The following is a 24,087-nucleotide window of genomic DNA, read 5'->3' on the forward strand; positions in this document are numbered from 1 at the left end:
TTCGTGATCAATTCATTCAAAATGATTGAAACACCAACTGACTCATGATTCATTGTGCAAAATAAAGGCGATCATCAATCAGCTAGACTTCCTGCTTAATCACTGATCAATTCTGACTACTGCAGACTCCTGATTATCCGGCTGCGGTTTATCCGTGTTGTGGATTATCTGGTCATGAGTTCTTCTTCGATGCTTTCTGCGAGATTTATTAAAAAATTAATTGGACGCAAAATGACCAGGATATTTGCATTTTGATGCAAGGCTATACCGGACTTATTATTTCCATTAAAACACTCTTTGTAAAAGGGAATTATTTTATTTACTTTTTGACAAGGAATGTTTCAAGTTTACTTGGGCGTGTGCTCTAGCTTGCAGACGACTATCAGCGGCAGTAAAAAAAACTCTTGATTAATTAATTTTAGAAGGTTTTTCAATGGTAAACCAATCACAAATTAAGAGGAATGTTGTCTAAAATCTATGATTCTATTAGAGATGTCATATCGCAAGTGTGCAATTATGACCGTGGCCTCGCATTCGGTTGAATACGGCCCAAACGAGCAGGAGATTTCGTCACACTCGGACACGTTTAAGGCGTGACTAGTCGAGGTCAAACTGGAGATGAAGGGAATAGAAAGGGAAGTGAAGAAGGGGAAGCAGGGGAAGTGGAAGTAGACAGGCACTCACCTGCAAAGACAAATTGCCAAAAATCCTGGTTTCCTATGACTGCATCTGCAGGATGGGGTGATCGCGAGCCCATTACCTTCACGGAAGCTCCATGTTCATGCTATCTAAACATCACAGTGCAGATCATGTTGAGGGATCACGGAACTGCGTGCCACAGTAGTTTCGTACCATTGCAACTTGCTTGAGGCACGACTAGGTGGCGTGGTGCCTGACAGTGTAGTTTCCAATGTTGTGCAGCAGTTTTTAAGCATTTGTGCAAGCCTATAATTTCTGAATCCTCGTTCTTGCTGACATGGGTGTACAGTTCTTAGAAACAAGACATGGGGCAGTAGGAATGCGAGTGCAATCACAAATATCACCGCTAATGGGGAAAGATAGCTGTGAATGATTTCGGAGAGCAACTTAAAATAACATAAGTAAATATGCATGAGTAATAATGAATTGTTTGATTTAGATGAATTATGAAAATTACACCAAATTTAAGTGAAAGTTCGGTTATTGGTGTTCTCTGATTATTCTTGCCACCTCTCTCATTGGATAACACCGGTCGGCAAAATGGAACTTTTATTCACTCCCGCGAACAAAAATAGGTGATTCCTATGGGTTTTGAAGTTCTGAGTTCGAATCCGTAACACGTTTTTCTCCAGGACGTACCAGTTTGCAGGGAGGAAGGTAGGGGGGTGTTTCAATATCGGCCCAAAGATGCTATTCTCCATCCATTATAATTTTCACATTATCATTAAAAATCAATATAAATAGTGCAAATAAAATTACATAAAAAGTTGAAGTTTAAAACTTATGTGTCACTTGGTGTTCCTACTCCCCTTGCAATTACTACAGGATGTCTCACATGTCACATTCCAACAGAAGTCAGCCAACATATTCACACTCCATTTACCACTGTAGTACCTCTCCATGGTAGCTATTTGCTGGTGAAACCTTTCTCCGTGTTCGTCAGAGTCCTCCCCCAAGCTGTACATTTCAGGGAAGAAGCCCAGGTGGCAATGCAAGAAGTATAACTTTAGGGACATAATACATCCTATATGACAAAATGAAGTAATTAACCTGTCCACAATGTTTTTGTAATCAGGTGACTTATGATTCCCTAGAAAGTAACTGCACACTTCTCGAAAGGCCTCCCAAGCCTCACTTTCCACTTCATTAAGCTTAGAAGCAAATGTGGTATCCTTAAACACGTCTCTGAATTGAGGTCCCGTAAAAACACCTTCTTTCTCCTTGGTCTCGCTGAGTCTTGGGAATAGTTTTCTGAGATGATTAAATGCTTCACCATTCTGGTCCAGGGCTTTAACCCCTTTACTGGGGAGCGCGTCTCTAGACGCGCACCGAGGACGTTCATGAAACGGGGAGCGCGTCTAGAGACGCGCTATAGAAAAAGAATTTTCCTTCACTGGGCAGAGCGTCTAGAAACGCAATTCTTTCTCCTCTATACTCTGCATGGGTCTGACATCTAGCGTGATTTTTTTTAACTCGGTGTTCATATCTGCAGGGGCACAAACATGCTTTATTTGGGTAAAGGTTTTATGGTATTTTTGGGTCCAAAGAACCCCTAACGGTTCTTTTTATTGCACTTACCCCTTGTCACATTTCTTACAGAGAAGTTTAGTTTTAGCACGCATGTTTTTGTGGATAGACGTGTTTCATTTAGAAGTGTTTTTTTTTTATTTTTGTCGTGCGCAGTTACGAGGAAATTTCGAACATTTGAAATTTCTTTGAATATCGCTTGTTTTGTGAGTGGTAATTCAGTTACAATTTGCTACAGTGTTTTTGGTGCTTCATAAGTTTCTATATTCAGTTTTCTTTCTTTTGCACAGCTTTCAAACGTGTTTTATCTATTATTTGACAATCCCATCGAGTACTTTCCTCCTCAGGAATTTTTCATCTTGCGTGTGCTCCCATTCTCGGTGTTTGTTTTTTGGCATTTTTATATAATATTTCATCAGTGTCTAGTTTATAATCGTTTTGGTAATTTGCCTTAGTTATTGCCATAATGGCTAAGAGACCACCTACTCTGCCTGAAGATATCATAAATGAAATGTTGGAGCTTAGTGAAGAAGAAGAGAGTACGAGTGACAGTAGCGCGGAGGAAGAATATTCAAATGTGTCAGTGGGAACGACCGCTGGCACTAGTGGCACATCTACAGGGTTTCCTCACAGAATCCAAGAACTGCATGTTGATTCTGATAGTGAAATAGATAGTGAAGCTGAAGAAGGTGATGAGGAAGACCAAAATTTTCCGCTACATTCTAGTGTGTGGGTTGAAAGCGGACTTCCTCGGCCTAGGTTCCCGGCTAGATTTGAGGCTGGTGTAAAAGGAAACTTGATTGGCAAGGATGACTCTCTCGAAATTTTCGAACATTTTATTGATGAAGAGATCTGCAATTATATAGCAGAGCAGACAAATTTGTATGCCCTGCAAATGATAAATGAGAAAGTTCTGCATAAGAAAATGAAAAGGAGAAGCCGTGATAAGGATTGGGTTGATACCAATAAGGAGGAAATAAAGTTGTTTCTTGGAGTGTAGCTTTTGCAGGGAGTTATCCAGAAGCCCACACTATCAAGTTATTACTCCCGCAACAGACTTTTAGCAACCCCCATCTTTTATGAGATAATGAGTGAGAAGAGATTTTTTCTCCTTTTGAGATTTCTGCATTTTGCAGATAATGAGCTATACAGTGACGCCGAACGAGTTTCTCCTAAACTCTACAAAATCAAGCCTTTTTTTGACCATTGCATCAGGAAATTTGCTGAAAGTTATATTCCAGAGGGAGAACTGTCGATTGATGAAAGTTTACTGCTGTGGAAAGGCCGTCTAGGATGGAAGGTATATATTCCAAAAAAAAGGTCACGTTTTGGGATGGAATCCTATAAACTTTGTGAGGCAAAAAGTGGGTATGTGTGGAACATGATGATGTACACTGGAAAGGACACAGAACTTGTGAAGGATGTCGGAGGAGTTGATGTGAGTAGTTTTATGAAACCATCACGGGTAGTTCTAACCCTTGCAGAGAGACTACTGAACCAGGGTTATCTCTTAGGGCTTGACAATTATTATAGCAGTCCTGAGCTCTTTGATTTTTTGAATTCGCTGGGAACTGACGCAGTAGGAACCGTGAGAGTAAATAGAAAGGACTTGCCAAAAACGGTAATGAATAAAAAATTGAAATCGGGTGAAATTGCCGCTGCTTTTAGAAATAAGTTGATGGCACTGAAGTGGAAAGATAAGAGAGATGTATGTATATTGAGCAGTGTTCACGACGCAAGTACAAAGACTGTGGGAGACAGGAAAGGAAACTCAAAACAGTAACCTCTCGCTGTTATTGGTTACAATGAGTCAATGGGAGGAGTTGATCTCTCAGATCAGTATATGGTCAACTATAGTACAGCGCGGAAAAGAATGAAGAAATATTGTCAAAAGATATTCAGACATCTTCTTGATTTATGCGTCTTCAACTCTTATGTAATATACAGGAAGAATGGAGGAAAAGAAACTCATCTCCAATTCAGATTAGATCTTATTCATAAGATTTTACACAAATACGGAGGAGCAACATCAAAGGCGTCTGGAAGCCGCTCAAAAATTGACCCACCCTTACGGTTATCAGGAAGGCATTTCCCTCACCTAAATTCCCCAACAGCAACGAAAAAGCATGCCCATAAGAGATGTGTGGTGTGTTTGTCACACAAGCAGAGAAGGGAAACAATATACAGCTGCAAGGACTGCAATGTACCTCTCTGTGCCGCGCCGTGTTTCCAAACGTACCACACGAAAAAGGAGTATTGAGTGAAAAAATAATGTGTATATATATATATATAGTGTAAATAGTAAAACTAAAAACCAGTGTGAATGTGTAAAAAAATGAAGCATCCTGGTCGGTAAGTGATTTTTTTTATATAAAAAATTGCATGAAAAAAAGGAATTTGTTATAAACAAAAAAATTGTTTAAACTTTTTTGTTGTTGTTGAAAACAATTTTTTTTTTCAATATTTGTACTCTAAATGCAAAAAGGTATTATTGTAGAAAATTTCAAATATTTCTATCGAAAGGTAAATAACCCCCACCAGGTAGGTGACTACTAAAAAATTGGTCCCCATTAAAGGGGTTAACAAAGACCTTCATGAGCCCTAATTTGATATGAAGGGGTGGTAAGAATATTTTCTCTAGGTCCGAAGTACGTTCATCAGCCATGTTCATCTCCTCTGGGATCAGTTGCTTCCTTGGCGGCCATTTTGTGATGGTGTACTGATCTTTGGCTTGTCTATCCTAGTGACACAGGAAACAGCAGCGCTTTGTGTAACCTCCTTGTAAACCAATGAGGATGGCAATAACCTTAAGGTCAGCGCATACAGACCACTGGAATGTTCGTACTTTATTGCCTGCAATAGGTTTCGCATTTTCTTGTATGTTTCTTTCATATGTACAGCATGAGCGATAGGGATGGATGGCTTTTTATTGCCATTGTGTAGGTACACTGCTTTGAGACTTATCCTAGAGGAATCTACAAATAGCCTCCAATCTTCATTGTTGTAGTTTAACTTCAGTTGTCCCATAAGCGATGGAATGTCACTGCAATACTCCAAATCACCATCCTTTGTAAATACACCAACGCATGAAGTTCGCCATGAAAAAATAATGGACTTAGGTCCTGGCGAACTTCATCCGTTAGTGTATTTAACTTTGCACCCATGCACGTGACTGCGAACAAAGTCACTTGTTCCTGCAGTACATTCTTTGTAAAATTAGGAACTAGGCTCACCTCTCTTTTCCTGTACATCGATATATGGACATTTTGATTTAGTAGATTCCATTGTTGAAGTCCTGATGCAAGCAACAGAGCCTCAGACTAGAGAAGGTTACACGGTACATTAGAATGTACAAGATTCTGTACATTTTTCTGAATGGTTTTCTGAACAGATTCTTGTACATTCTCATGGACAAGATCCACGAGTAGGTGGTTACATGGTACATTTTTTCAGACATTTTTTCGTACATTTTAAATGCGCAACAAATTATTTCAACTTCAAATATAAACCAATGGGGAACGTGCAAACTTTTTTTAAAGTACTAGAATAATAAGATACTTACCTCAAATGTACTTGCCGAAAATTTCGCGGATGAATAATGTTTTATAGCTGAGATATGAGTCATTAAAAATAATTTTCATCGACTGTTTGAAAACACGTGACGGAGCGTGCGCACATTACATCACGGCACGGTATCCACTGATGACAGGCCTAGGAAGTGGATAGAAAAACTGTATATGTGGAGCCTCAAACGCATATTTGGCGAATATAATTGCTGTTTTAATGTCAAACTTCGGATTGTGAATATTTTGGGTTGCCAAGGCATTGTTGAAATAAATAAAGGCGATTGTTTGGGGAGCTTTGGAAAGATTAAATTCAAATAAGTTGATTGCTGATTGTGATCTACGTTATACACCTACATCATTTGCTTAATGCAGTAAGTGTATTGCAGCATGGACCTTCAATAGAAAAACGTGTGACAACCATATAAATCGTGTATCCCATAAAACCATATTAAGTGCTCTGTCGTCTAGTACCTCTATTTACTCGCCAGAGAAGTTTTTTGCTTGTGTTCGAAAGGACAAAAATAAGAGGAATAAGTGGTTAATGATTCACAGAATGGAGTCAAATACATTATTTATATTGTCAACGGGATATCCTCAACGTAAGTACACTCTTAAATCATGGTTACCGCAGGATTTTATCAAGTTACTTATTTCACTTTGTGAACAACTCTATAAATGAGTTCCTTTCATTCTACCCATTGTAGGATCAAATTATAAGGAAAGTGGCTGTTTACGAGAATAAATACTGATTACGATTAAACCACGGAGAAAAATAAGGAATGTAAGGGGCGGCCGGCCTCTCGTCGAAGGAGCCCCTAACAAGGAATGTTCATGAAGTGTCTTTCGCCGATATCGTTCAAATTTTGTTGTATAGTAGTGTTCCATAATAAAAGCATATTTTAAAATTTTCTCATGCCCTTAAGCCTTGTGATATAAAAAACAGGACATAATAAAGGCAGTTGAATTTTAGTCTTGAAAGCGAGTGTGTCATGATTTCCCTCCATCCTTCTCCTGTGAATGGTCGCACGCTACAGGAATATACTAGAAATATGAGGCTTTTGGCTAGGTAAATCCAATATTTATTACTGCGATGCCCATAGCGTTCGCTGCATGTCAACGCAACTCCTAAAATTTCGACTCGTTTTGCAGTCGGTCTTGATTCAAAAACAGGAACTCGAGTAAATACAGCGTAAATAGTACTTGAAACTTATTTCTTTGCCTATCACATGCTTTTTTATGACCTTTTAACGATCATTTGGATCTCATTCTTGGACAATTCTCGCGGTTCATACATTAAGCACCTTTCCATCTGATCCTTCCTTTTACCCATCCCCTTTTCTTGTGTTCCATTCTTTCGCTACCCATATCCAATCAGTGAGATATCCAAGTCAAGCAAGATCATATCAAATCCAAATAACTATCGGGGCCGTACGTAAACAAAGAAGTCGCCTATACAAGCCAGATGAAATGAATGTGTCGTTTTCGTAGTCTGCCACTAGGTGACTCTGAGTTCAAATTGTATGATTGTCTGAATGAAATTAGAGCAGGCGTTCAGAAATTCATACATTCTTACATTTTGCGTGGTTACACGGTGCATTTTCGCGTTCATTCTGAGATTCAGACATTCTCACATTTTCTTGTACATTCTCATGTACCGTGTAACCAGGCCTTAAGTCTCTGATCAGATCATTCAGCTCTTCCTGTCTTATCACATGTGGTTCATTGATGTCAGGCACTGGAGCGTAATTGGGGTCTGACTGTGCATTCGAAGATTGTGTGACATCCTCACAAGCAGCAGGTTCTTTATCGGATGAAACTCTTCGCAGGGTGTATGAGTCTGGTGGTACGACTACAGGCTGACAAAAATCATGTTTCACAGGTCTCCTCGCGGAATCCAAGTTAGGATACTGTATTTTATGATTCATGTTTTTTGAGAAACCTTTTATATCAGTCAGGTAGAAGTAACAGTCTGAAACATGATCATGGGGCTCACGCCAAATCATAGGTACGGCGAACGGCATCGATTTATGTGTACCTTTCAACCATACTGTGAGAGAACATGCACAAGAGGTAAAACTTAGTTTCGGAGCCCAAACATGATCCTGGTCGCCAATTTTACACCCGAAGTACAGATGGTAGGCTGTCTTCAGGAACGGTGACAATGGCCTGCTTTGTCCATTGAAAATAAATTCCCCACATATGTAGCAGAATGAATCTATCGAATTTTTGCAAGTTCTCGGCATGTTCATTTCACACAATATACAATGACACAGCGTAACACCACATTCTAACACATGATAAACTCGAAACTGAAATACAGTGGAACTTGGTTAGTACGTTCCTCCTTAGTACGTTTTCCTCCTTAGTACGACGATTTCTCTCGGTCCCGGTACCATCGGAACAAAATACATACAAAAGTATTTGGTTAGTGCGTTTGAAAAATTGTGCTTTCCTGGTTAGTACGCTCAATTGCTAGCCGTGACGCAACGCGCAATTCGTTCTCCAGTATCTTCTTAAGGGTTTTAAAGCTCCGAATTCATGAATTAATTTATTATTACTAGCCATTAACATTCTTGCATTCATTCCACATATCTTTCTTCGACCGTGATTTATTCAAATGCATTTCTCAATTCTTATGACGTGATGAATAATAAAATACAGTAAAACTTTGATTTTACGCAGTTGGAGGGACCGAAATATGGGTACTGTGTAAAATTAAAGTGTGTAAAATCAAGAGTTGGTATTGAGGAGAAGTATAGTTTTCAGGATAACTCATGCTCATTATTTTTAGAACCCTTAGTCATACACTTTTGTAAAGTTCTGATTTGAGCCAGAACCGGATCCAGAAAAAGTCTCATATGTGTGCCTTTACGGTAAAAGAGCATGAAATCCTTTTCAGTCGTATCAGATATATGTTTCCTGGATTCAATTACTCATTTGGGGGCAAGAAAATGAAGCCTAATAATCTTATTTACTCACAAGCAACACCACAGATGACATGTTACCTTGAGAAAAACAACGTTGCATTCCTGAACAATGTTTCCCATGGTTGAATAACATGGTAGAATTGCTAGCATTTCTGGCACTAAGATTACTTCTGTTACCCAGGAGAAATGTCGCAATGGTGATACTAAATGCTCGCAGAGGAGCTAATTTTCGAAAATATTCTCATTAAAAGCAGTTTTCAGGAAATCCGTTTAACCTCCTGCAGACAAACAAAGATTGGAGATTGAAGAAATTAGATATCTGAGGATAGTCATCCAAATTAACCCCATTAACAGGGAGCAAAATTTTGCTAATACATCACAAAGGCTTTACACCCTGTGGGCCTGGGTTCAAGTCCTGGCAGTAGCAGAAACTTATCAGAGATGGCATCTTCATCTTTGACCTGAAGACACTGGCAGCAGTGCCAGCGAAACTGTTGTCATCACCAACAAAACTACGCGGTTGCACCGGAAACATGGAGAAATTGTTATCAGAGATGGCCCTATCCCTACTTGAGAGTAATGTGGAGGACACTTCCAGTGCACCACTCTGTCCAGCAGATGGGACGTTAAGCCCTTTAAGGCCTATCATTACAACCTGGCTAATGCCAATATAGGGTTCCTATCCCCCCAGCCCTTACTTCATGGCACTAATGACCCCAGCTATCAGTATCCTCCTTCCAAATAGCATACCAAAGATAATACGGAGCACATACGACCCGGGATAATAGGAAAATCAGATTTTTCCGGTGTTTAGATCACTTTTTTAAAGTGAGCTATTTAAATAACCGCGCAACTACCGTCAAAAATTATTAATGGTCAGAACAATCTTCCTTATTTATAATTTTTACGTATTAAAAAACCATTTTCCCATGAAAATTTACCATATAGGGTATAGCTTCTCTGTCGTCATTCTTCCGCAAATTCAGCGCCGGGACCTTCGGCTCACAAGCCGTGTGACTCATCTTAACGTAATATTTTGCTTCCCCATGTCTCATAACAACACCGGACACTTTTTGTGTTTCGATTTAATGGCACTAAGCCATTCCTGAGTTTAAAGGGACTGCCTTATCCCTCACGTCTTGATTTGACTTCAATGATTGCATGACGATTGAAGACGCGAGTTATTCTCCGAGGGCATTAACTCCCGTTCCGTTAAAAATAAACGCTTGCCACCTAGCGGAGTTAAGCTAATAGCTATTGAAGTTCCAACCATGTTTCATTTAAACCCACTGAAAATGAGATACAAGTTGAATCAGCTCTAATAAGCGCGCCGCGCAATCAACTTTCTCTCGCCTCCATTCGTCCCGCAGATGTGGGGTTAGCCCGCGGAATGAGACAACATATGCTTTTACCATCGTGTTGAATCACCATCGACTTACGTCCATACTAGAAGTACGACTATCTTTTTTGGATCACCATGGAAGCCAAAATGTTGGCACGGGAGGATTTTTAACAGCTAATTTAACCGTTATATTTCGCTGGGGCGAAGGAAAACATAGCGTTCGCAAAATTCTAGAAAACCTTCCGTTAGGGATAGATATTCCGTAGTTCATAATTCCGGATTAACGACCATCTACTGTAATTACAATATATATGTTATAAATAGCGTCGATCAATAAGTCGAATAATAAACGAAAGGTGATAATGTTAATATCTCCGGCGATCATTTGTCTTAATCACGCATGCACGGCGATTGCCGTATATTTTAGGCTTCGATATCCTTCTACGGCAAATATTAACTAAGAGCGATATTCGTGTTCGTGAAGGAGCCTGAAATATTACTGAGAGGTCGTAGGGGGAAGCAATAATTAGATTCGCGATGTTTTTAGTTTCACGCTCAACAGCACGACGTCATTTCAACCATTCTTGTATTAATTTTTGTAACTCATTTAGACGAATAAATAACCTAACTTCATATTGCTCCAGTCGGGATTTTCAAAACAAGTCGAAAGACAACTGCATAAAATCAAGATTAGCGGCCTCTTTGGGGCTGGGGTTATGCTGCGCAAAATCGAAAAAACTGCGTAAAATCAAGAAAAGATGTAAAATCGAAGTTTCACCATTGGAATTCCCTATGCTTTCCGGCCGGACTTGAGTGTCGCTGCGTAAAAACGAGACTTGATGTAAAATCAAAGTGCGTAAAATCGAAGTTTTACTGTATGGCCATTTATCAGGAATGTATGACTATGCGAAACTGCAGCGAATGAGAAGCCCCAATTTTCCCCACCCCGAGCTTCTCACCTTCTGTTGCCTCTGGAGTGCCCACTATGCACAAATTTCACGAGTGGGCAATTGTTGCTATTGCACGAGTTATCATGATGAAGAAATGAGTCTTATCCAATTCCCACTTTATCTAAAGCAGTACTGCACGACGTCAATGCAACGGAGTACGTGCGTATTTGACTACTGCTGCAGGAGCAGATGATGCTCTGGATCTCCACGCGAAGCTTAGCTTAAAAATACTTGATCTTGGCACAAAAGCAGACGACATTGAACAAATTTTTAAAGTAAATTTCAACTATAATATAAAATCTTCTTGTAATTACGTCGTAATCTAATAATCTTGCGTGTTATTATTCGAGATATCGATCGATATAACAATCGATATGGCTTTATTCCAGAAGCGAATGTGTAGGGCTGTTGCCGTAATTTAAGGTTAATATAATTTTGTCCAATTTTTATGATGTTTAAAAACAACACGTTGACATACTCAGGGTTGTTTTTATATTCTCCGAGTATGCTGTGACAAAAAAGAAATGACTTAGCTTTACTTGTCCTCTTTCTATGAATACACATAGGATAAATCACGAGAGAAAGAGGCCGTTTTCATGTAATTGTCTTCAGGAAATCTATAAAACATTGTGATTTTTATTCACATGGTATTGTTTTTCAATGTAGTGCCCATTTTCTTTATTTTAAAGGTGAAAAGAGTTCAGGAAGGCGATCCTACGAGAACTACCTATAGTAATTGTTATTATGACGACTTTTCCACAGATTGCAATTACCCCGACTGCTATTTTTTACTTTCCTCGTTAGCACGTTTTCCTGGTTAGTACGTTCATTTTTTGTGGTCCCTTCAGAAACGTACTAAACAAGTTCCACTGTATTTGTTTCACGCAACAATGTGGTGTATGCCTTGGCGTCTTTTTTTATTTGTCTGTGATCTAGGCAAAAGGGAGCCGACGAATGGTTGCAATTGGATTACGAAACCTTTATCCGTCAATAACGCCTAGGTTTTAGTGTATGCAGTGTTGTACGACAGTAAATATTGGCAACCCAAGGGGAGGGGGTACGTTTCCGGGGGTCTTGGGCCAGAGAAAAGAATGTTCCTGGGATGTAGCCTACTAAGAGTTCTTGGATTAAGATAAAAATTCAGAAATATGCACTACAAACACGGAAAACACGTATTAAATACGAAAAATACGTCTGTCAAAAATTTTTCAATCAACTATGGAAACAGCACCCTGCCAAAAAAAAACCTTACGTGCTGGAACTTTTTCAATGAGATATTCATAGTCAACATCTCGAAATCTATCCGGTACAGCCTTTCACCCTCGTGGGAGGATTTTGACGCCGACCAGTGTAATCGGAAGTATGCTGTATTTACTTTTGGTGTGAATATGTCTGCTATTATGCTTTTATGTTTTGTTGATGTGATCATCCGAATAATTGCAGATAATCACTTTTTTCACCACTTGCCTACATAGTTTTAAGCTCCATCCCATAATACCAGCAATTTAGAAAATCAATTGATTTTCAAAAGAATGATAACTATCTGGAAAAATGCTCATGTACACAAATACCATTCTGGTATTCTTTAGTGTATTTAATCTCGATTGTTTCAGGCTTAACTGTGTGAAAATCCATTGTAAAAAATAAAAAGTTATGGTACTTTTTACCACAATTTATTTAAAACTTAAAGAAATTGTGTGAAAAAGTAGCATAACTCTTTATTCTTTTGAGTCTTTGTTTACTTTGTTTGGTGTTATGAATCAGTTTCCATTTTCATCGCATTTTGAACCACAAAATCAACTTGTATAATTCATTATTATGTGGGTGTAATCAAAGAAATGATCTCAAATGAATTCTGCTGGTTTTTCCGGGTATTCTTCCGCGTTTATCCATTTGTAGGACGATATTTCGCCAATTTCACTTTCGCTCACTTCATTGAGATTATAAAAGAGGCCAAAATAAGCAAGGATGATATTTTAGTGAGTTTCGATGTAGTGTCTCTCTTCACAAACATCCCAATTGGTGAAGCCGTAGAGATTATCAAGACATTCACAAGTGACGGCCTCCCAGAAGACATCCCAAAGATGGTGGAATTTTGCCTGAGAAACTCCTACTTCACGTGGAACGGAAAATTCTACAGGCAAACAAATGGTGCTGCAATGGGGTCCCCACTCTCCCCGGTAATCGCCAATCTTTTCATGGAAGATTTTGAACGGAAAGCCCTGCAGTCCTTCAACAAAAAGCCAAAACTCTTTGTGAGGTATGTGGATGACACATTTGTGATATGGCCCCACGGAAAAGATGAACTCCAGAAGTTCTTGCACCACCTGAACGTACAAAATGCTGCCATAACATTTACCATGGAGATGGAAACGGACAATCGCCTACCTTTTCTAGACGTACTGGTCGAGAAGAAAGGAGATGGGACTTTGGGACACTCCGTTTTTCGTAAAAATACCCACACGGACCGATATCTCCATGCAGACTCCCATCACCACCCACAACAGAAATTCGGAGTAATTAAAACATTATTCCACCGAGCATGCTCCATCTCAGACGCTGCCTCCATCGAAAAAGAAAAACGGCATTTAATGGAAACTTTCCAGATGAACGGCTTCCGGCGAGAAAACATCTTGAAGATTTTCCACAAAATGGAACGTAAGCAGTCGCGGATGGCCCCAAAAAGGACCAATGAAGAGAGCCCTACTACAGAAAAGGCGAGGGCACACGCTATCCTACCTTACGTCGCCGGTACCACGGAAAAGATCGCGAGAGCTCTCCAGAAACACAACATCATGACCAGATTCAAATGCGTCACCAAGATGTCGAATATCCTCGTCAACACGAAAGACCACCACCCTAATGACATCTGTGGAGGAGTATATCAAATTAAATGCAGCTGCGGTGAGTCCTACATCGGCCAAACATCACGAGCACTGAAATGCCGAGTCCAAGAGCACAGAAGGGCAGTAAAAAATAGACATTTCACCCAGTCAGCGGTGGCGGAACACCAATGGAGTGGACCGACACACAATATTGATTTTGACAACGCCTCTCTTCTGAACAAAGAAGGCAGCTACTACCCGAGAATAATCAGGGAGGCAATTGAAATCGCCAAAACGACAAAGAACTTCAACCGTGAAGACGGCTACAATCTCGCCAGCGCGTGGAAAAGGGTCTTCAAAGATCCTGACCAATCAGGGCACACCTCGAGAAAAAAGGCGGCAAACGGGGTGTATATAAGATGAACAAATTTCTGCATCAACACTTCAGTGGACCTGAGGGAGCCAACTGGAACGTTGGCGAAATATCGTCCTTCAAAATGGATAAACGCGGAAGAATACCCGGAAAAACCAGCAGAATTCATCATAATCTCCGCGGAAGCCTACTTGGAAATAATCTCAAAGTTTGTTGCATGTGAATGTTATGTTTACATAACTGAAAGTATCATTGAAATTGAAGGTACAAAATTACATATGGCTGCATATTGCGGATGGTAATTATATAGCCGTAATAAGCAGTGGCGCCGACTCCATGGGGCCTGAGGGGGCCCGAGCCCCCTCAAAAATTCGCTATATGCATGAGGAAAAATGTGACAGGCTTGTCGATTTTCCCCGGAGTGTCCAGATATCAAGATTTGAGTTATTAGGTTTTAATGTTGATCATATGTCTCTTCAAAATGCTTGAAAAACTTTAAACTCACTACTTATAAAATTTCCCGGGGCAAAATCCCCGGTTTGGGCCCCGCCAATATTTTTTGAAAGTCGGCATCCCTGGTAATAAGGATGTCCCAATCTAAAATTTGCATTTGAGCCCCAGCATCGACCAATTATGCATCCACTTCCTTGCTCTGTCATTATACGTACATTCAGGCCGTGAAGTCACGAGCGGGTGCTCCGATGATATCTTCTTTTCAAACAGCCAATGAAGAAAAATTTCTTAAGTCACATCTCGGTTAAAAAACATTATTCTTCCACAAAATTTTTGGCGAGTGCATTTGAAGTAGGGACGTACTTATTTTAGTGCTTAAATGTTGTATTCATTTCCATGTTTCCTCCACCCCATTGCTTACTTTATGACTACATTGTGTATGTGTAGTTACTAGTTATTTAACTTATTTAAAAATGAAGGCTCCATGCAAATATGTTTTGTTTGCATACGGGCAATAAAGTTCTCTTCTTTTTGTCTAGGCTCTCGATGGTGCTCTAAAACAAGTGAAAGCTGTGTCTCCTGAAACTGCTGCCTTATTCTTCTCTGTGGACCATGATGCTAAAAAAATTATGTGCCTTAGTGCCGTCCCCAAGGTATGTTTTTCTTTCCCTATGCTTGTACATATACTGCCTCCATGACCAAAGGTTCAATATTTAAGGCAACTCCTGTTATGGTTACATATTGGATTTAATAATTATTTCCTGATTCAAGGATGCAATAGATTGTGAAAATACATTCACTGTGTCATTTTTTAGTCTAATCTTATTGATTCGAGTTTTTGTGTTGCAAGGAGCGATGAGCCAAGTTGGTTTCAGTTAAGTCCATTGTGGTCAATCACCACTCACTTAATTGAGTCAATTGGGAATGGCTGATTGTTGGTCACTATCGTAATAGGGTGGTTTCTTATTACAGTAGACTCTCCTTAATACGAACAACGTTATTACGAAGTTCTCGTTATTACGAAGCAAATCGTTGGTCCCAACGAAAAGGCATATGCTAGCCATAGTAAAAGAAACTTTATTGCGAAATTTTCGTTTTTACAAAATTACGAACTTCAGTCCCGGTCCCGGTGGCTATAAAATGAACTTTATTACGAAGTTCCCCGCATAAGCAACGGTATTTAGGTGCATATTCACTACGCTGAGCTATAATCATCGTGCCACGTTTAAGTTCTTCTCGTGAACTGTGCCCAAGAGCGTCAATTATGGCTCTTTCTTCAGAGTACACGCAACATCATGTAATAAGTTTCATTCCTGTGGAGCCATGGTGACCCACTCGTAACCGCTCGTAAATTGGACATACAGTAAGTGCCGATTCTTCCTACGCTCATTGGATTTACGAATTTTCAGAGATACGAGCATTCAAAAATTTTCAAATTTCGAATTTGGCACCTTTCGATTTGGCCGATGCTTCGCGGTTTGGCTTGGCGTAGAGGAACTCTCACTTTGGGCACAATCTGAACAAAGTATCATTGAATCCGGTGTGAATTTAGGAACTGTTCAGCGTTTCGCCCGTTCATCCTTTCTGCAAGTAGTGATTTTTTTCGGCTCCAGCTGCGTCGCACGCCCAGCTAGATCGTTCGTAATATCGTGAGCTAGAGCACGATTGTGATTCAGTGTTGCATTTTGTAGGACCGTATTTCTCATGATGTAATTTCATACAGTCCGGCCGGCGACAGTAGCCCGATGACGGCACAATAGGAGGTGCAGATAACCCTACGCCAGCACGGTTTACAGTCAATCGCTGTCCTCCAAACGCACCCTCGCCTTGTCTCTCAACGTTGTCAACTGCATAAGGCGCACCAAAATATGGCTGATAATCAAAAGAAACCTTTCTTCGAATCACCAAAACAAGTGATTCTTCCTCTTTCGGTCCATCAGGCGCGGCGTCCCATCCGCACCCTTTCTTCGTGGAACCCTTTGTAGGCGTTTCCCTTTCTTAGCTGGAAACCTTGCCCCTACCCCAACCTAGACCATTCTGTGTCATCGGACATCTCACAGGGGCCGTGCTGTTGGTTTATCAACTTAGGAACAAGGTCTTGGAACGCAACCAGTGCGTATATCGGGCTTACTGTATTCGGGAAAATATCAACCCTGGATTGCGTCGTGCCGCATTCCTCTGCTGAGAAACTGGAATGAATTTTCCTGTTTAAATAAATTTCCGCGTAATTTAATCGTGTTTATTAAATACGGTTTTTTTCCGATGATTCCTAAAAGAAACGTTGATACGAACTTCGTTATTACGAACTTCCAGATTTTCGGTCCCGCGAACTTCGTAATAACGAGAGTCTACTGTATTTTTTTATTCCTTTAATCGAAAGATTATTACTCATGGAGTACATATTTCATGCTTTTAGATTTTTTAAATGACGATATCTATTTTCCGTGATTAAATGAAATGAAATTTTTCAAGCGCACGAAACCATGATGGCTAAGTATGAATGCTGGGAAAAGCCCATATGATGTCTGGCTGCTGCTGTGTGAGGCCACCTGAGCGCGAGGCTTTGAATGCAGTTGCAATGCAGGCTTCTTTCTGCCGAGCATGATGCTAGTGTAGAGTACCCTGCTAGCAGGTAGTGCTTGGCTAAAATAATGATTATTAATACCTAGAGGTCCGTGAATTTCATGAGACGCAATATTGCGAAATAACGCGAATTAACATGAACTAACGTGAAATCGATAAATAAAAACAAAATTTCGTGTTATATGCGATTTTTGGTGGATTAGCGAAAAAATCACATCTAAGGAGTCATAATCCATTGTTTAATGCTGCCGACGTTCATTTGCTCTATCTCATTAGGATTCCAAGGTCAATTGGATCATTTAGTCTCGCGCATAAGGCATACGCGTAATATCGTGCACTGTACTGATTTCTCTGCCAGAATTTTCGGTTAAATTTATCACAGCCTCTCTCTATGATTCCCATTTATCAATCCTGAAATATTTTGGATGAGGCGCTTTCTCACCTGAAGAATTAGATATTATGAATTAAAAATGTGCGGAAAGAAATTTACCGTATAAGCGCGTGTAAGAGGCGCACCTTTTTTCCCAGTAATTGCAGCCGAAAATGGGGGTGCGCCTCTTACACAAACTTCTTATCTTCCCCCCTCCCCTTCACCGGTCGCAAGTCTAAGGTGAACTGAGTGGCCTTGGTTTACAGTGTGAGTCAGTCATCTGTAATCCTAGGTCAAAAACAAGCGGCAGGCAGGGGAGTTTCTCCCTTAGTGACGTATTTTTAAAATGCTCCTGTTTGCTTTTCTTGTAAGCATCGCGCCGTCACGTCGGTACCCCAAAGGTGAACATGGAAAAGATCGCGTGGGGGTTTTTCACTCCGGCGGGCACGCTAAATTTACTGCCACGAGTGGGCATCCCGCGGCATTTATACTGCATATACTAATCGGTTATCAAACGTAGAGAAACGCGTAGTTTTGAATGATATACCTGGTCAATAGTCAATATCTGTCTTGCCGAGTAATTTCCATTACGCTGAGGACCTGATTTTCCAAAAATCATCTTCAGACGCTAATATGAGGATTATTGCAGCTGAAAATTATGTTGGTATCAAAACCTGCGCTTTAAAAAATTCGAACGAGTGTGTTCATTGTTGGACTAAATTGTGGATGGAAGAAATCAGAAACGCTTATAAGTAAAGGGCGCGGAAGGAGAGGTCCAGGAGAAGGAGCGCGATCCCTCCGTCTTCGAAGCAAGCAACGAAAGCTACGAAGCTATTTCAAGCTACGAGGCTATGAGCGAAGGAGCACGGGAAGAACACATCCGATCTTGCATTTGACGTCGTTGCCTTCAAAGCGAAGGGGCGAAGGCGCAGCAATGTGATATACGCAGTTTGCGTTGCCTAAAGTTTCCAGTCCGTCTCGTCTTATTTGAATGCGCTTATGCTACACTTGTTTCTTTTGAAATTGTCCTGTTTGGACTCTTTTGGATATTAGTAGCCTTGTTGTAACTATAAATCTTTGTGTCAAACAATTAGAGCTGAAAAAACTTAAATTCTGTCAGATAAGCGTCGCGTTAGATCTCTCTCTTTTTTTGAACCTCGTGCGCGTCATACAATTATTGAAAGCTATCGAGATATCTTTGGGCTCATTAGATGACTCACCTAGCATTTGGCCTCCATAAACTGGGAGATCGATCAAGGTCAGTTGGTGAGACGGGGTAGGGATGAAACACGTTTCCATTGTTCCCCTGTAACTTGTTGTTTTCCTATTTCCCTGTGGGGTCTCGGAAAGGGAAAAAAACGGCAGAGGTATTGGCTGATGGAGGGCCGAGTGTGGATCCGTTAAATCTATGATGTGGTTATTATCCTACGGCGCTGAGATTGCCCCGATTGTTGTCCAATCTCTTGGGAAGGTTCATGCTATGTGCCTGTCGTGTTTTGCCTTAAAATTTTCCAAGGCTACAATTCTATTGCAATACTCCTGCGAGAGCATTTAAACAAAATTCTTCGTGAATAGGACAAGCATCGTAGAGCAACGGCGTATGTGAAGAGAGGATCGGAACTCTTTCTACTCCCTCTTATGCCGCTATTACCGCTGCAGTTATCAAAATTTCCTCTTTCAATATTAATTGAAAGAGGAAATTTCGATAACTGTCGAAATTCCAGGCGTACGTCTGCAACTCCGCGCGATAGTATAAAAAATATGCGGCAAAATTTTTTTCTTCATAGCTCCGATGCTCAAAATAGGGGTGCGCCTCTTACACACGCTTATACGGTACGCCGCCGCGGAAGAGCGGAAATACAAGCTCACGCGCCCGGTACACATCAATGCCGAGCAGCAATTCGGGTGACTCACCGCGATGCATTAGACAGCGCTATTGGATAACTTGTTGCAGGAAAACCTTGAGTGTGGGTCTAATGTAACAATTTCGTTGACTTACACACGGTCGCTGGCTAGGACCAGGCCGCCGTTCATGGAATGGCCCACAGAGTGGCAGAGAGTCCTCTCAACTGAAAGCGGCCTGAATTTCACGGCGTTGTGACGTGAACGGCGGGCGGCTAAAAAAGTCGTTTCGTCAGAAAGCGGCCGCAATGTAGCACTGACTGTATTTCACGCCTTAGACGGTGCAACGCCGTGCCGGGCCGGATTGAAATGGGCGCCGTGGTGACCATGGCGGCCGTCAACTGCGCTGTGCCGTCAACTCCCCGATTCAGTTTGTTTAAAGACATCCATAGACACTTATGGTTATTTGAAAGCATGAAGCGCTAGCAGTTTGGGGAAGGGAAGGAAGGAACAGAAAGGATAGGAGGAGAAGGGGTTCTCCTTATTAGCAGACGGATCGTCGAATATTCGTCTCTCCACTGAGCTAAAATGCAAATAAAAATCATTTCGACATTGGCCAAATCTAATATCTAATTCTTCAGGTGAGAAAGCGTCTCATTCTAGATGTTGCAGGATCGATTAATGGGAAATAATTTTTCATGTTTCTTTGAATCCGATTATGTTTTGTTATGTGTGCTTCTTTCACTGCCTTTCCTGACCGATTGGCAACAGCTGTTATCAAAACTAAGAAATTTTGTTGTATCTGGCTGCTGCCCTACCTTCCCTCAACACCTGGGTGAGGGGTATCGAAAGCAGGGTTCCCACTCAACCGTGAAAACCTTAAAACCGTGAATTACCCGTGAATTTCGTCTACCGTGAAAAAACCTGGAAAAAGCCGTGAATTTCGTCCTTAAACCTTAAAAATCTCTCAATCTTGATAATAATACCTTCCCAGAAATTTTCAACTTCGTTTGTGGCGAGCGCCCTTCTATTCATTGTGGCGAGCATCGTCGCATGGGTCAGAAAAGCGTGGTAACGAATTTTGCCTGAAGAAAAAGAAAACATCTTTTCCCAGCGCAGGCCTTTTCTCTCCCCCCTCCTGAAATATGACTCCACTTCTCATCAGCTTGTTTACTTTCCTCGACTGGCTTGGTTTCCCCTCCCTCGGTCACTGCTTAGTCCCCTTCCACCCAATTAGGCTTCCCACTGGCTGCAGCGACCACTTTCAAAACTAAATCTAGATGGCATTTGTTTCGAAAAATTTGAACGTTTATTCAACACCCTCAAACCTGTGATTGGAAGACCGCTAACCTGGACAACCTGCTATGCGCTGTGGACACTACGCTCCTTGCGTTTGAACCGGGCGACAGCGAGCTTTCGACGCGACGTTACTAATTCTCGCGCGTTGCGGCCTGAAAACGAGAGAAGATTTCCAGTTATGGCAACACAGCATTATACTATCTTCGCATGCGTCGACCTGGGACTTGCCAGTTTTACGTCGCAGCCGGAAAGTTTGTGTGGAAATATTTGACGAGTGATAAAGTAAAGTGAAAGTGAAAATAACATGTTTCAGCAGGTATTTATTATGTCTTTATATATATATTTCAAACCAAGTGAATTATAATGTACCTATTTGCACCTATCTAAGACAAGTTTTTTTTTCCTCCTAACTCCTGCAGAAAAGAGGGTCTTCCAATCCAAGAGACGTCTTACAATCGAATGCAAAATTCTCGACGTCAATCGGGTTGCATAATTTTCGTCGGAAAAAATGATGGATACCTGAGGTTGCAACGTAATATATATAGCTATACAACGAAAAATCAACGTCAAAAATACCTGAACAGTAATTTAGCTTATTTAATTTTGTGTTTAAGTGAAAAACTATTGCCATTTTAGGCAGCAGGTAAAGCGTGCGTGCAAATCAATCGCCGGGTGCACTTCTGCCATGTCCGCGAGATCGCCTGCTTTCCCCCTGGGTTCGGCTCCATTCAAGTTAGAGCTTGATCAACTTACAAAATTTTTGTGTGATTGATTACAATTTACCTAAATTTTAACCAGAGGCGGATCCAGGATTTCTTTCTGGGGAGTGGGGAGCACAAGCAAAGCCGTATCCAGGATTTTGTTCTGGGGGGGGGGGGGCACAAGGATACCTCATGATACAAAACGAGCGCAATGATAATGTGACCGTATTCAAAATCCTGCATATTTTTTAAGTGTCTGGGGGGTATATGCCCCCGTGCCCCTCCCTAGATCCGCCTAGGATCGTAACGTTAAAGCCTCAATGCCGTCGCGATATAAACTGCTACAAAGTCGTTCCATTTTTCCCAGAACAACAGTATGAAGGGAACATGATTTGCCTCTGATTGGAGAGATCGATTCAGTTTTGGTTTCAGAGTATTACGGTAGCTGAGAAGTCATTACACTGCCGCTTTCAAAAGAAAAGTTATACCGTGGAACCTCGATCTATCGTTCCCGCATTGATCGTTCGCCGTTTCTGATCCCAAATAAAGTTCCTTATAGACAATGTAATTTTTTCCCGCATCTATCGTTCCCCGAAGTATCGTTTCTCGCATTGATCGTTTGAAGATCGTGGTTCCGACGCATAATTTTCCCGCATCCATCGTTAGACGAAAATGAGACGAAATAAATACAATGTGTAATTTTTGGCTAATAACGAATAGCACATAGTTAGAATCTTCCCCAAGAGACCATTGGGAGAAGCTCAGTGCCGTGGGAAAGTAACATTAGCGCATTTCCCAAGATCAGTTATCCCCCTCCATTCAGCATTCGCCTCCCCCCTTCTGACGCTTTCCTCTTCTTCAAAATAAAAAAAGGCCCCAGCTCGCGCAGGGATTGTATTACGAAGACCTTAGCTTCGAAAAAAATATCGAGTTACACGAGAACAATAGAAACGTGTTTCGCGCTCCCCCCTCTTCTCACCCACTGACCCTTTTCAGCCTAAATCCTTCAAAGTTCCCAGTTCCTGGAGGTCAACTGCTGCATGAGTCCCCTATTAGCCCAAAAGGTATCTAACAATGATATTCAGCAATTGCTATTATGCTTTTATTAGATTAAAATGTTAGTAATTTGCACGTAATTAAAAAAAAACGAGAATAAACGCGATGTATTTTAAGCAAGGAAATAGATGAAAAAATACGATGGTGAATTTTGGCGAAACGCGATATCCTCGTAGCTGAGCTTCTCGACAGTTAATTCGGCATTTTGTCCCGGAAACATGATATCAGGTTGTTATCAGTTATCAATTTACGAGCTATACTATAAGTCTCACTTGTCAGAGTTACTGACGAAGGGATATCTTCTCAGGATTTTTGTTTCTCCCTACTAACAATCCGAATTCATCTGCTCATCTGGCGCTACGATAGTTAGAAAAGAATGGGTATCTTTAGGGTAAAAAATTTGATGGCGCAGTCATATGGTCACGCTTCGCCCTCTGCAGTATGCTCTGCGTACCCCCGTACGCGATAGCATCAGTTCCGAACTTCACCTCGTACGAGTGGTTCCCTACTTTCCAGGGTGGCTGGACTTCGAACCACCGAGTGTTTTCCATGTGGGTTTAATAAAGTCAGATTTCATTTTCACTAGTTTAATTTTATTCGTCTTCGGACCTTGGCCACTCCGAAGAAACTATTGAGAACTTTAAGAGATGGACTGAAAATAATTGAACACGAAGAAAAGAATCCGGGCTAGATGCGCGTGAATATTGCAGAGCGCCTTGGGTTGTCCGCTAGCACATGAGGGTAGGGGTGGGGGTAGAGTGAGCTACCTGGAGAAAACAAGTAGAGATATGAAGGCGAAGATCCAGATGAACGTGCCACTGACGATTAACGCAACATTGTTCACGCTTTACACACTACCTCAATTATATTAAAAATATATTCATAAGACAGGAACAATTCAAGTAATAGACTATTTTTGGCCTTCGTCATCCATCTCACAACCAGTCACTGTGCCGGCGAATGCGGTTGTTTTAGACACAACATGCACATTGCTCTCGTGAATACGTGTACTGGAAATGGTGTTTGATGGATAAGAATTTTTACATCAGACTGAAATCCATGATAGCAGTGTAAATTCCGAGTGGAGAGCAAACATTTTTTTAGTGAGGTGGCGTTTTCCTTCAGAATTTTGAAAGAGATATGGGTCAAATCAACAATATGACCTATGTGTCTTGATAAAGTACTACTATTCCTGTTATTATCTAAAATATTGTTTGAAACCTTTAATTACTCGCCAAAATCTTGCGTTTCCTGAGACATAGGCAACCAAGCAAAAAATAAAGCATTTATCTTTTTTCCGCATTCATTATATAATCGTAACGTTATTAGGAAAAAAAATTTTTCCCTAGTGGAGTTCCAAAAAAGGAGGGTAGTCTTAGAATCGTGTTCGTCTTAGATTTGTGCTAATACGGTGTATGAAAATTTTCGATTTATTATATTCTATAAACAATTTAAATAAAATATTTTCCGTTAAATAGAATGATTGGGGTGGGGGAAATTCGGTTACTGTGCAACGTGCTCAAAAAACAATCTCTCGGCGAGGAATTGAAAAAGGACCTCGGGTGTCCGGACGG

General features: G+C 40.9%; 1 protein-coding gene across 2 annotated transcripts in view; it reads left to right on the top strand.

The window, feature by feature from the left end:
* The window catches only part of LOC124169056 (alanine--tRNA ligase, cytoplasmic), a 253,582-nt gene that overhangs the window by 162,462 nt on the left and 67,033 nt on the right, over window positions 1-24,087 (top strand). For both annotated transcript variants that reach the window (XM_046547527.1, XM_046547526.1), the window contains exon 18: window positions 15,202-15,315. In XM_046547527.1, coding sequence (XP_046403483.1) covers window positions 15,202-15,315 — 114 coding nt within the window. The remainder of the gene's footprint in view (window positions 1-15,201; window positions 15,316-24,087) is intronic.

Source organism: Ischnura elegans, chromosome 12, assembly GCF_921293095.1.
Source record: "Ischnura elegans chromosome 12, ioIscEleg1.1, whole genome shotgun sequence".
In the NCBI taxonomy this organism is placed as follows: Eukaryota; Metazoa; Arthropoda; class Insecta; order Odonata; family Coenagrionidae; genus Ischnura; species Ischnura elegans.